The following is a 14192-nucleotide window of genomic DNA, read 5'->3' as shown; positions in this document are numbered from 1 at the left end:
TACAACAGACAGACTGTTCAAAGAGCTGAGAAGGCTAAATTTGTCAGCTGCTTTTATCCATACTTGACCGTAAAAACTGAGGGACACACAGTGCGACTGACTATTCAGGAGCTCTAATAGGTGGGGAAAAAGAAGGCAGAAGTGGCTATAACAATTAGGAAGGACTTCCCTCTGCAAGGGGAGGGTAGTGGAGTGGCATATGAAAGGAAAAGTATTATTGGTAAATGGGGATTTTAAGGAGGAGGAAATTACATTGGTAGAGAATGGCATGGGGACAAAGTTTGTTCCCATCCCTATGGGTTTTGTCTCTGTCCCTGCAAGTTCTGTCTTCATCCCTGTCCCATCCGCGCGGGCCCTGTCTCCATCCTCGTCCTGTCCTTGCAGGCCCTATCCTCGTCCCCGCAGATTCTGTCCCCATCCCCGTGGTCTCTGTCCTCATCTTCAGAAGCCTTCAACCCTTATGAGTTTATATTTATATCTTTTAATTAAAGTATAAAAAGGAACAAAATGTTGTGCAATTGTTTATAAATCAAAAATAGAAAACAATAATAAAAACAAGCAACTTGTCTTCTTAGAAGATGTGCTGGTAGCAGGAATGTACAGGATCCCCCATGCAAATTTTGCTAGTTGTGGCCAGCTTGTTTGCTTGTTTTTCCAAAAAAATCAAAATATCGTCATCTGCATCAATCAAACATAAATAACAGTCCAGTTCATTAACAGGCTTCAAAGTAGTAAATGACACGGGGACAAAGTTTGTACCCATCCCGGCTTCGTCCCCGTGGGATCTGTCCCCGCCCCGCACCTACAGGCTCTGTCACTGTGTCATTCGCTAGACATTGCCAAACATCTGTGCTTACAATGATTCTAAAAAGCCATACTGAAAAGGGGCGAAAAAAGTCTGTCCTAAAAGGTACAAGGGAAGTTGCTTTTAGAGGGAGAGTTTAAAGTAGCCCTGAACCTAGAGAAGGACAGACAGGATCATATGGGTACAATTATTTATTTTTATTTATTAGGATTTATTTACCGCCTTTTTGAAGGAATTCACTCAAGGCGGTGTACAGTAAGAATAGATCAAACATGAGCAGGAGGCAATTAGAGCAGTAAAAATATTCGCACAACAATACAAAGTATGACACGGGGGTTCATTTTCAAAGCACTTCGCCTTCCAAAGTTCTATAGAAACCTATAGAACTTTGGAAGGCTAAGTGCTTTGAAAATATGCCTCGTGGTATACTACTTGTAATGACAACACAATATGTACTAGAACATTATAATTGGTAGTGAAGGGTAAGGCAAAGTTGTAACATATAGATGAGTAAGAAAGTAGGAAGAATTAGAAAGTAAAGTGATTGATTTGAAGAAAGTTGCACGTGAAGTCAGAGAGATGGTTAAATATTATCTCAGCTAGGGTAGGAGTGGATAAACATGTCCCGCTGCAGTATGTGCAGCCCGAGTCAATCCTTGTGTGTGTGAGTGAGACTAACAAGTTAGTTACTTCTTCCATTAAAGGCTTGGTTGAAGAGCCAAGCTTTCACCTGCTTTCTGAAGTAGAGGTAGTCTTGTGTTAAGCGGAGCCTTTCAGGCAATGCATTCCAGAGTGTGGGGGCTACTCCGGAAAAGGCTCGCTTGAGGGTATCACATCGTGTAATGTCTTTTGGAGAGGGTGTAGTTAGTGAAAGTCCTTGGGAGGACCTTAGTGTCCTTGGCGGTGTGTGGAGGATCATCCTATTGTTCAGATACTCTGGGCCATTTCCTTTCAGGGCCTTGAAGATCAGACATAGAGTTTTAAATTTAGCCCTGTATTGTACTGGTAGCCAATGAAGTTTTTGCAAAAATGGTGTGATGTGGTCACTTCACTTGCAACCTTCTATGAGTCTTGCTGCTGCATTCTGAATCAACTGGAGCTGGTGCAGGCCCTTTGCAGTCAGACCATTGCATAGTGCATTGCAGTAATCCAATCTTGATGTTACCATGGCATGCACAACTGGGATAAGATTTACCTTCTAGATGTAAGGAGAGAGGCAGCGTAGCTGTCGCAAATAGTAGAAGCAGCTCTTGAAGGTTGCTTGGATTTGGGGAATCAGAGTAAGTGTTGAATCTAACTGTATTCCAAGGTTCCTGACTTGTGATTTGAGGGGGAGTTCATACTTCCCAAAAGGGATTTTGATGTCAGGTATGTATCCACTAAAAGGAAACTATTGAAAATAATGGGAAAATGCAACCTGGTGGATGTTTGGAGGACAATATACCAACAGCAGAAAGAGTATTATTTTTATTAACAGATTCATCTGCTATTAGCAGATATGTTGTGTATGCTAAAGGTAAAAGACATCCAAATTGAGAGCATCACCTGGTCGGATTGTGTAGGAGGTAGTTTGGGTAGGATCTGAAGGGGAAAAGATAAAGTATTAGAGACTGAATGAAATCCTTTTAAACAATGAGCAGGTATTGAGAGATATTGAAATGTATATGAGTGACACAGGGGATGTGGAGGTAGATTTCTTATGGGAAAATCTGAAGATAGTGGTAAGGGGGGAGAAATTTAAATGGGGACCCATTAAGGAAAAAAAAGAGGGATACCTGTTGCAGAAAATTAAGGAACTGGACTAGGAGCATTAGCTAACAGGATTGCAGCGGGTAAGAGGTTCCCTGGAGTGGACAGATTTGTATTGAAGGATGTAGACTCGGAGAAATTAGAGTTCAAACTAAGAAGAGTTCAACAAAAAATTCTTTGAATTTGGAAACCAGCCCAGTAAATTGCTGGTACATAAGCCCAAACAGAGGAGAAAATGGGAATAATATTAAAGATTAAAGGAGATAATGGGGAATTAATATACAAGGAAGATAGAATAAAGGAACAATTTAAAGTTTTATCAGAAAATTTATAGGGAAGCTCATATTAGTCAAGAGAACATTGATACATATGTAAGGCAGGTGGAACTACCGACTATTCTGAGGGACGATTGAGAAGTAATGGAAGAGCAAGTGACCTTCTTCCCCCCCCCCCCCCCCCCCCCCCCAAGGTAGCAGAGGTTACTAAAGAGCTTCCAAGGGGAAAGGTGCCAAGATTAGATGGATTTACCACTAGATTTTATAAGGTATTTTCTGCTCGGCTGGCACCACTATTAGCTAGACTTTTCAACATTGAAGGGAACGAATCTCTCTAGATTAATGACATTAGCTAGAATTACAATATTACTTAAACTGGAAGAGATAAGACAGAATGCTGGTCTTACAGGCCAATTTCTTTGCTAAATATGGATATAAAGATCTTGGCAAAGATTTTAGCCAATAGGCTGGCGGCAGCAGTCCTGAGAATAATCAACCTGGATTAAACAGGCAAACAGCAGATACTAAGCGTGAGCCTGACTTTACTAGTGGTTATTGATGTGGAAAAGGGATTCGATAGATTACATTGAGAGTTAATGTATGAGACTTTGAAAAAGGTGGGTGTAGTAGGCCTGAATTTAATTGGCTGTCAAGGCTGTATACAGAGCCACTGTTTAAAGTTCATAAAGAGTAATCCAGGAACCAGAAAGAGGTGACCACTGTTGCTGATATTATTTGCTGTAGTGATGGAGCCATTGGCATAGCATGTATAGGAGAAAATAGATTATAATAGAAGTAAGAGTGGGAGAGGTGGACCACAAGATTTCACTTCTTCCAGTTCATGTACTGCTCTTTTTGACAAAGCCCCACATATGTATCCTGGTAGTACTGAGAGATCTAAAGGAATACAGGAATGTGTCAGGCTTCAAGATTATTAATATTAAAAAAAAACAGAGGTTCTTAATGGAGGAGGAGGAGCTCAGTAACTTAATAGCTAACGTTTCCTTTAAGTGGGCACCAGAATATTTGAAGTACTTGGGGATAAATATCACCAGGACTATTGCCAGTGTATATGCAGCCAATTATGTACCTCTGATCAGACAAATTAATAAGGATCTGGCCTAATGGTAGGAAGGAGATACTTCCTGGTTAGGAAGGGTTGCAGCCATTAAAATGAATGTGCTCCCATGGCCAGTTTATTGTTCTGTGTCCTCCATGTATACACCCCTAACTTGGTGTTAAAGGACAGCAGAAAATGTTTATATAGAATAACTGCCCCCCTCCCCTGAGGGTGGCAACAACAACAACAAAAAGTGATGTACGTCAGGAACTACATAGGAGGATTGGGAGTCTGAGACCTTTAAGCATATTCAGTGCGTTTTTTCTAGTGAAAAAAGTGCCGGTACTCAACTGCCAGGCCACCCTTCAGGGGTGGGGTAATCACTGAGGGACCCACCCCACAATAGCCAGGCCCTATGCACCAGTCACAGAATCTATGACAAGGCAGAATTGGTGTGTAGAGCCTGAGATCTTTCATTAAAACTTGGGGACCATGGATCAGTTTTAGTAGACAATGGAAAAGGTGCCGGTTCTCAGTACCCCCAAGTACCCCCTCAAAAAAAGCCCTGAGCATATTATATGTCAGCTTAAATGAGGCAATTATGGGACTGGAGGGGGGAGGATAGTGAGAAAAGAGATGTCTAGATTGAACAGAGTTATTATGTTAAGGGGATACCCTTGCATTAACTTCCATGAGAGGAAGGATGTAGAGGGTATGGGGAAAGTGTGGAAAACACATTTATAAAGCATATATTGAAGCTCTGGGAAAGGGTTAGGGACAGATGCTTCATCACTAGTAGCCCCTTGGATACAACAGAGAATTTGTTCCAGCAGAAGAAGGGGGGGGGGGGGGGTGGAATATACAGAGATGGGAGCAGAAAGGGCTGCACTTGTTTTATCAGTTTGTAGAGGTGGACAAGATACATTCTTACGATGATTTAAGGAGGAATATGAATTGGGAAGAATTGCACATTTTTTTGGTGGGGAGGGGGGGGGGGAAGGAGCTTAACATCTCTGGGGAATAAATGGGCGCAGGGTTTATTATCCACATTGCATGGAGTGGTGATGAGGACTAAATTTGAAATATTTAGGTATATGGTTGAATGAGGAATCAGATCTAGAGGAAACACTCTAGGAAAACAGTAGAGGAAGATGATGTCCAGTGCTAATAGAATGTCTGTCTCTATCAGTAAAGGTTAAGGAGAACAACTTGAAAATACTTTTTGAAGATGGTATGTAGTACCTAACCACATCTAGGCTATGCTGGAGGGTTTGGAGGCTTTGTAATGGTGAGGGGCTTCTTACCATATATGGTGGGACTGCCCCAAAAGTAGGGGAGAAAAGCCAGAAAGAACATCAGACCCTATTTAGGGAAGAGACAAATCTAGATCTGAAACTATATTTGTTGGGCCTTTGGAAAAATGGGGCTCCACAAAAATATAGAAAACAGGTGGTGCCCTGCTTTTCAGCAGCTCAGGGGCAAATTCTATATCTGTGGAAATGAATGGAACATCCAAACAGAGCAAACAGTGGAAGATGCCCCTGGGGGAGATACCTATGATGAAGGAACTCACTTCAATTCACTACGTTAAATATGAAAAATTTGGAAATGAATGGATGATGCTGTAAAGATTTGTGAAGATACTGTAGGGGAGGAACGGGGGAGGGGACCGGAGTCCTATACAGAGGTCAAGAGAATGAGTGACAAGATTTGGGGAATGATGTACTGTGAATGTTGAGCTGTTACATTTTCGATAGAATATATTGTACTATTTTTAAAACACAATAAATATTACTAGTTAAAAAAACAAATCAGCCACAGCACCCAAGTATTAGAAAGTAGCCAGCGCAAAAAGCTCTGGGGATGGTCCAGGAACTACACTTTGGTGAATCTGACTTCTGTGTCTGGTAAACTGGTAGAAACTATTCTGAAAATTGGGACATATCTCTCTCAGTAAGGCAGATCCAACATGAATTTAGCAAAGGTGTTAATATTGTGGATAAAAGTGAAAAAATAAAAGCGAGGTCTTCTTCTTCCTACCAGAAGATGATTTCCCTGTCTTTAGTAAGAAAATAAAATTGAACAAAAATTTGCTAAAATCAGAGCAGGTGTAGACAGGTCTAATTCCAGTAATGCTTCTGATAAATTTCTTGATATCACATATTATCATAATGAGGGTATCAAATCGGACAGGATCTGGTCGTGTTTCAGCCTTCCCTTGATTACTGAGATCAGATCCTTTCTTAATAAATATTCACGATCTCATTGTACTCTCAGTATATGGCCCAGCTATATTTTCTAAAGCGCCTGACTTTTTCATTGTCATCTTCCATAAATACTTATCTTTCATGCTAAGCAATGGCCTTTTTACGGTTGAGAAGGGAAATATAGTACTAACTCCCATTCCTAAAACTAATTAGGGAAGAGGAGTGATGTGGCCAACTACAGACCAGTAGCTTCAATACCTCCATTTGTGAAGGTAATGGAGAGCCTAGTAGCTAAACAACTAATGGAGTACTTATCATACGTCTCCCTATTACATAACTCCCAGTTGGGATTCAGACCAAGCTACAACACTGAAACAGTGCTTACCACTTTATTATCTACATTTAAAATACTGGTGAGCACTGGAAAGAGAGTCATCATCTTACAATTTGATATATCCAGCACTTTTGACGTTGTTGGTCACAATATTCTATCTTCACTACTTGATGATATTGGCCTATGCGGAAACGTTCATAAGTGGTTCATGAGCTTCCTAAAATCTAGAGCATACTAAGTCAAAATGTCCAGATCTATTTCACCAGCCTGGTTTCCAGACTGTGGTGAGCCACAGGGTTCTCCTAGCTTGCCCATCCTCTTTAATATTGTGATGGAACCATTAGGCCATATACTGGACGTCAAAGGTGTAAAATATTTTATATATGCTGACGATGTCACCATTTACCTACCTTTTGATAATCAGATTCAGGATATCCTTAATACCATCCAAAACATCCTGGATCTGATGGAAAATTGGGTATCTGCTTTTTATCTCAAACGGGGGAAAAAACTAAATTCCTAATCATTTCTAATCCTAATTACAATCACAACCTTATCAGCTTCACAGGCGATCAAATGACTTACCCACTAGCATCTAAATTGAAAGTACAGATTTTACATTTTTTCGATGCGAAAGCTGAAACATGACCATATCAGGTTTTATGATTGCTTATGTTTAATGACTATTGATTATGATTCATTTAATGATTATATTCAAACATTGTGGTATTTTTATATTTATAATTACATTCATTAAAAAATGTGTGGTTTTCTATTTTTATAGTGGTTCGGCTTGGGGCCCTGTTTACTAAGGTGCATTAGCATTTTTAATGCTCCTACAATTAGAGCATATGCTAACCGTGTAGGCGCCTATAGAGGTATTGTAGGCACGTTCATGGTTAACGCACGTACATAGTTAATGCGCGTTACAGGCGTTAACGTGCCTATAATACAGCTTAGTAAACAGGGCCCTTGTATTGTGTTGATTTTCTGAAGAACCTTGCCGCTTCCTCCTCATGTATCTTCCACCTCGTGTATCCTGTCAGCAGGACTTTTCTTGGTGTAGCAGGGGGTAGTGCAGGAAAGGCATGAGGTGCATTGGCAGAATTTGGACTAGAATTTGCATTATTAGATTTATTACTTGCATTTTTCAAATCGAAGATCAAGGCAAGTTACATAGTCAGGTACATGAGTTGTTTCCCTAGTTGTACCTGAGGCAACAGGGGGTGAAGCGAATTGCTCAAATTCAACAAACAATGTCAGTGGGAGCAGTGGAATTTGAACACTGACTTGCCTGGTTCGTAAGCTGCTTCTCTAACCATTAAACTACCCCTCCATTCTGGAGCTATGAGAGGGGCCTCCTACAGGGCAGGAGTGAGGGGCAGTGGGAAGCTTGTACTGTCCTTGCCTACTGTTTATCACTTTTCCTGGGCACCAGACCTCCATGTTTTATTTTTGACTCATAGGTCCTGGAGGATCCAGGTGGCGGGACTATGGAGCGTTAGCAATTATCCTGGCTGGGATTGCATTTGGCTTTCACCAGCTTTACAAGGTGAGTGTTTCTTAATTCCCATATGTTCTGTGAAAGGGGAATTGCCCTATTTTGGGGGGGCTGTTTCTTCTTGTAGATACAGGCTTGTATGTGGCTTCCCCGTGCTCTCTCACTGGAACGGAAACCTCTCTCCTCCTTCCATCTGCACTTTGAGTCTAATCCTAATTGTTGTCTTTTCTCATATTTCACATCTTCCCGCTTCTTTTTCAGAAATACCTTCTACCTCTCATCATGGGAGGGCGAGAGGACAGGAAGCAGATGCAGAGGATTGAGTCCAACATATCCCAGATGAGCAACAGTGTAGCACAGACAGGTAAAGATTAACGACTCCATCAATCCACCCCCCAGCCCTCCTCTTTACAAACAACCCCCTAAACCCCATCTCTGCTTTATGTGGTAACTTCATTTATCTCTTTGGAAAATCTGTTCACATTTGCAAATGAAGTTGCCGTCATTTTGCTTTAATTTGAAATTGCTTGTTTACTGTCGGCACGGCCTCAATTAATTATGTTTTTACGGAAAGGCTCCCAACCTCAGAATATTAATAAGGGGAATGAAGTGACAGCCACTGACGGCTGGAAAGTTCAGCTTTCTTTTCTGCTTGTCTGAGGTTTTCAGCTGTTTTCTCTGTGAGCATCAGAATTTGTGGAGGCTCAGCAGTGTCTAATTACTGACGTGGTCCCACCATTCCCTTTAAATGACTTCAGGGGTCTCAGGGTCTCCTTCGCTCTCTACCAGTATGAGGGGTTAACAAAACAAGAGGTACACATTAGCAAGAAAAAAGGAAGAGCAAGAAACACTTTCAATATTTGTGACAGCATTTTTTAAGAGTTCCTTATGGCACCATAATAGAGCAAGCATGATGGCTGATGCGAGTGAGTGAAAGCAGATGATAAGCAACCTGTGTTTTTAGACTGCAGTGAGATGCTAGACTGGCCCTCTGGGTGGGGTGCAGGGTGGTGCTGGGACTGCCTGCTGTGCAAACCATTTGTTAATTGGCTGTCCCTCCTTTAAATACCCTAGGAAGAAGAGTCCTGGCAGCCATAGGACAAAGAAGTTTTGGAGGCAGTTTACTTTAGATTTTGCCCTGGCTTACCACTTTATTATCTGGTTGGAAAGGAGAGGCTGACAGCACATAATAGGAACAGCAGCGCTATGCTAAATAGTAACATAGTAGATGACGGCAGAAAAAGACCTGCACGGTCCATCTAGTCTGCCCACGATAAACTCATATGTGTATACCTTACCTTGATTTGTACCTGTCTTTTTCAGGGCACAGATCGTATAAGTCTGTCCAGCAGTATTTCCCGCCTCCCAACCACCAGTCCCGCCTCCCATCACCGGCTCTGGCACAGACCCCGTATAGGTCTGCCCTCCCCTATCCTAGCCTCTCAACCACCACCCCCTCTTCCCCCCGCCACCCAATTTCAGCTAAGCTTCTGTGGATCCATTCCTTCTGCAGAAGCTTAGCTGAAATAGTATTGGATTGTAAGCTCATTGAGCAGGGACTGTCTTTCTTCTATGTTTGTGCAGCGCTGCATTTGCTTTGTAGCGCTATAGAAATGCTAAATAGTAGTAGTAATTGGGCAGTAAAGCCAGTACTGGGCAGACTTTTATGGTCTGTGCCTTGATCGCGGCTGGACAGATTCAGCTTCAGTTATTGCAGAACAAGGCCAGTGCCGGGTAGACTTCTACGGTCTGAGCCCTGAAATTGGCAAGGACAAATCAAGACCAAGTATATGTATGTAGTATCACATCATACCTAATAGAAGGGGAGATAGTAAATATAGTACAAGACAGCAGGGAGGGCCCATCCAGTTGGCCTGGCCATACTGCTTACAATACATTCCAACTCTGACATTGAGTGTGAACATGATTTCTCCTTTTCTATAGAGTTACACTTGCTGCCAGTTAGGCATGTAAAGCATCAGCATAATGGCATATAGTGAGTAAATGACCAAGTTCTGCCTAAGCACTATTCTGGGAATATGCGCATATCTTATGCAGCGCTTCATTTACAGTTGGACATACAAGGGGTGGGGTAGCCTAAAGAATACTATAAGTTATACATGTATTACCAGCACTTAGGTGCACATGGCTGATGTAAACATTAATGCCTAAGCCCATACACACTTTCCTCCCTGTTAAGCTAATATCCTGTTAGTTAGATGCCTATGTTCCTTCATAGACTAGACTCCTAGCAGGCACCCAGTTAAAGAATTACCCCTTTCGTTCTCCCATAACCCACTTCTGCCATGTTTAACCAGAAGGTTGTGTAATATTAGTGTAGTTGTTTCCTGAACATCTAGCCTCTTAGGTTCCCTGCAGACCTGATTAAGTGAGTGCCTATGTGTTTTCCAGTGGGATTTCTAATTATTATAAAAGAAGCAGAATTTCTTTTCAAACTACTTCATATTGGAAAGCAAAACATGTAATATTCCATAATCAATGGTAATTTTTACTTCAAACCATTTGAGAAAGCATCGTGTTATTGTTAAAACAACTGCTTCCCCGACAAGGGCCCCTTCAGCGAAACAAGGAAGCCCTTGTCTGGGACTGTGAATTTGTGCAATTTCTTGAACTTAAGGAAGTCTTTTTGAAGTTTTTTGTTAAAGATTTGGAAGAGTGACCCGCCTATACAGATTGTTATTTATTTATTTATTTTATTGCATTTGTATCCCACATTTTCCCACCTATTTGCGGGCTCAGTGTGGCTTACAATACATTGTAAATAATGGAAATACAATTTGTTACAATCAGTTGTGGATTACATTGTGAGAAGTTAAGCGAGACAAAGTCAAGGTATCGTTAGGGAGTAGGACAAGGAAAAGAACAATGGAACAATGGAAAGAGGCAACGGGAAATTGGTAGGGTGATAGAACCTTAGCAAAAGAACATTCGGTATAACATTTTCTGTGAGTGAAGGTTTAAGCGTGATGAGATTACGGGGATGAGAGTTCAGAAAAGAATGTATTGGTGTATTTCTGGAATAGTGAGTGTGAACTTCATGTGTATTGCTCCTTACAGTAAATTTTATCGAAGAGATGAGTCTTCAGTAGTTTGCGGAAGTTGGTTAGTTTGTGGATTGTTTTCAAGTTGCGTGGTAGTGTATTCCAGAATTGCGTGCTTATGTAAGAAAAGGTTGATGCGTGCAGCGCCTTGTATTTTATGCCTTTGCAATTAGGGAAGTGGAGGTTAAGAAAAGTTTGAGATGATCTTTTAGCGTTCCTGGGTGGTAGGTCTATTAAGTCGGACATGTAGGCTGGAGCTTCACTGTGGATAATTTTGTGGACTAATGTGCATACCTTAAAAGTAATGCGTTCCTTAAGTGGGAGCCAGTGCAGCTTCTCTTGTAAGGGTTTAGCACTTTCGTATTTTGGTTTTCCGAAGATGAGTCTGGCTGCTGTGTTCTGGGCTGTTTGAAGTCTCCTCAGTATTTGCTCTTTACAACCTGCGTATAGTGAATTGCAGTAATCCAGATGGCTGAGTACGAGGGATTGCACTAGGTTGCGGAAGACGGATCTTGGGAAGAATTGTCTTATTCTTTTCAGTTTCCACATGCAATAGAACATCTTTTTGGTTGTGTTGTTTGCATCGGTTTTGAGTGTTAGATGGCGGTCGATAGTGACTCCAAGGATTTTTAGAGTTTCTGAGATTGGAAGGTTTAGTTTTGGTGTGTTTAAGGTGGTATATTCATTCGTGTTGTATTGGGAGGTGAGTATTAGGCATTGAGTTTTTTCCGCATTTAGTTTCAATCGAAATGCATCTGCCCAGGTGTTCATGATGTGTAAACTTTGGTTGATTTCGTTGGATATTTCTTTGATATCTTGTTTGAACGGGATGTATATTGTTACATCGTCGGCGTATATATATGGGTTGAGGTTATGATTTGATAAGTGGTGGAGTCCATTTTTGTGTAGTGCACAAGTGTAACTTTTTTCAAGCATAAATAAATACCATTTTGAGGATATGCCATATTAATTGTTTGATTAATAGACTGGTTAAGATCTCAGAGTCTTGTCCTCAACCCCTCCAAAACAACTTTCTTTTCCCAAATTTAAGGCACGTCTAAAGACCCACTACTTTCAATTAGCATTTAACGCTACATTACATGAGTGTGTCTCGTGGATGAAACCAGAGAAACGTTGTTCTCACTAATCCTCTTCCATCCTCCATATTTTCCTTTGATTGATTGAGTTCTATCTTTCCTATATGAAAATGACGTTCTGTTTTTCAGATTTTATGTATAATTTTATATTTTAATTGTAAACCTCTTTGGTCTGCCAAGAGTAAAGGCAGAATATCAAGTTTTAATAAACATTTTTTGAGTTGTGGCTTATTCTCCCTACTGGGAGTTGTTTTCCACTGCTTTGTTTTTTTGGTCAGTAAGAGACATCAATTACAGTATAACCTATTATAGGGTTTGCTAAAAAAAAAAAAAAAGTCTATGACTTTCCCTGGGTGGTTGAAGCTTCAATTTTTTTATAAAATTCAGGTAGATGTTTTAACAATAATGTGAAGTGTTCTCAAATAGTTTGAAGCAGAAATTATCAAAGAACAAGCAGAATGCCAGACAGACCCAGCTGCTTTATCATCACAGCCTGTTCAAGATAGCTGCCAATGCTAGGAAGTCTTCTAGATCCCTTTGTAACCTGCCAGACAGGCCTGGTTGCTAGTCAGTTCTCCCATTGACGATTGACAGACAGTCTGGCCACATATTAGTCTGTCTTTCCGTTACCACAGACCCAGAAATGATGTACCTCAAGGACAGACAGACCAGTGTTGGGTGATGATGTGGCATAGAGACAGAAATTAATGATTGTGATTTATAGGCAGCGCTTGGTGGTAGGTGATTATGTGCAAAGGGATCAATTTGTGACAGAAGCTTTGCTGCCTGAGATGAACTGAAGATGTCATACCTAGATGTAATTTGGAGTGGAGGAGTGGCCTAGTGGCTTGAGCACCGGTCTTGCAATCCAGAGGTGGCCAGTTCAAATCCCACTGCTGCTCCTTGTGATCTTGGGCAAGTCACTTAACCCTCCATTGCCTCAGGTACAAACCAAGATTGTGAGCCCACCTGGGACAGAGAAATGTCCAGCCTACCTGAATGTAACTCACTTTGAACTACTACTGAAAAAGGTGTGAGCAAAATCTAAATAAATAAATAAAATACAAAATGAGCAGGACAAATAAAAGATTGTGATTATATCTTACCATGAAATTCCACTTATTGCCAATGAAGTGTACCCATTCTTTTCTTTTCTCTTTCCAAAGTGACTCAGATCCAGGTGACTTTAGCCTCTGTCCAAGACCTTCTAGTACAGCAACAACAGAAGATCCAGGAGCTATCTCAGGAGCTAGCTACCTCCAAGGTACATCTTCCATCCTTATCTGATGATCCCATCTGTAAGTGGCCGGTGCATAGAACAGGTATACCCTTGGGTAACCCCCAGAAGCCTTTTGGTCCTGTAGTACTTCCCTTCCACCTTTTCATTCCAAACCCAACAGAGCACAGAGCATTCTTTAGAGATGCAAGATACAGAGAATAGATAGTAACCCCAGCTCCATGTCTACAAAGAACTTTTATTTCTCGCACTGCATGAAAACGTAAACTGTACAAGTTTAGTGTCAATACTTGTGTATGAACCAAAATATCAGGGTTTGTGTAACCAGTAAGAGAGCACACCAGGGAGGGCACTCTTGTCCCACCTAGAGGAGGTATGTTGGAATTCTGTACTGTCTGTGGGAACCAATATACAGAGCCACTAACAGCTGCTGTATACGTTTCATCCTGGACTCTGTGTAGGCTTTGTGACAGCTTTCAGCTTACCAATGGAAGAATTATCCAAGAGGAAGATGTATATCAGCTTTCCAAGCCAAATCAGTCCCTTTGCTCAATGTCAAAACTTCCTCTCTGGATATTTCCTAAGTTGGTCCAATTTAAAGGATCATAGACTGCAGAGATACCTGTTTTCTACAGGACTGAACTGCAGCACATCTCACATTTCATATTTTATTCAGGCTTCATCATCCACCAATTGGATCGTGGAATCCCAGAATATAAATGAACTGAAATCAGAGATTTATTCACTGAAAGGCCTCCTGCTAAACAGGTACTCTTCGTTTGAAGTTTATTGAGGGTTTACTACCCCGGTCATCACAAATTACATCTAGGTGGCTTACAAACTAAAAGAAATAGGGAAACAGAGA

The 14192-nt window shown here is 41.1% G+C and overlaps 1 protein-coding gene across 3 annotated transcripts in view; it reads left to right on the top strand.

Moving 5' to 3' along the window:
• Nucleotides 1–14192, top strand: part of PEX14 (peroxisomal biogenesis factor 14) — a 114720-nt gene that overhangs the window by 99152 nt on the left and 1376 nt on the right. For all 3 annotated transcript variants that reach the window (XM_030222455.1, XM_030222456.1, XM_030222457.1), the window contains exons 5-8: nt 7897–7982; nt 8193–8295; nt 13257–13354; nt 14004–14095. In XM_030222455.1, coding sequence (XP_030078315.1) covers nt 7897–7982; nt 8193–8295; nt 13257–13354; nt 14004–14095 — 379 coding nt within the window. The remainder of the gene's footprint in view (nt 1–7896; nt 7983–8192; nt 8296–13256; nt 13355–14003; nt 14096–14192) is intronic.

This window comes from Microcaecilia unicolor, chromosome 13 (assembly GCF_901765095.1).
Source record: "Microcaecilia unicolor chromosome 13, aMicUni1.1, whole genome shotgun sequence".
In the NCBI taxonomy this organism is placed as follows: Eukaryota; Metazoa; Chordata; class Amphibia; order Gymnophiona; family Siphonopidae; genus Microcaecilia; species Microcaecilia unicolor.
This window is presented reverse-complemented; position numbering and strand designations above follow the sequence as displayed.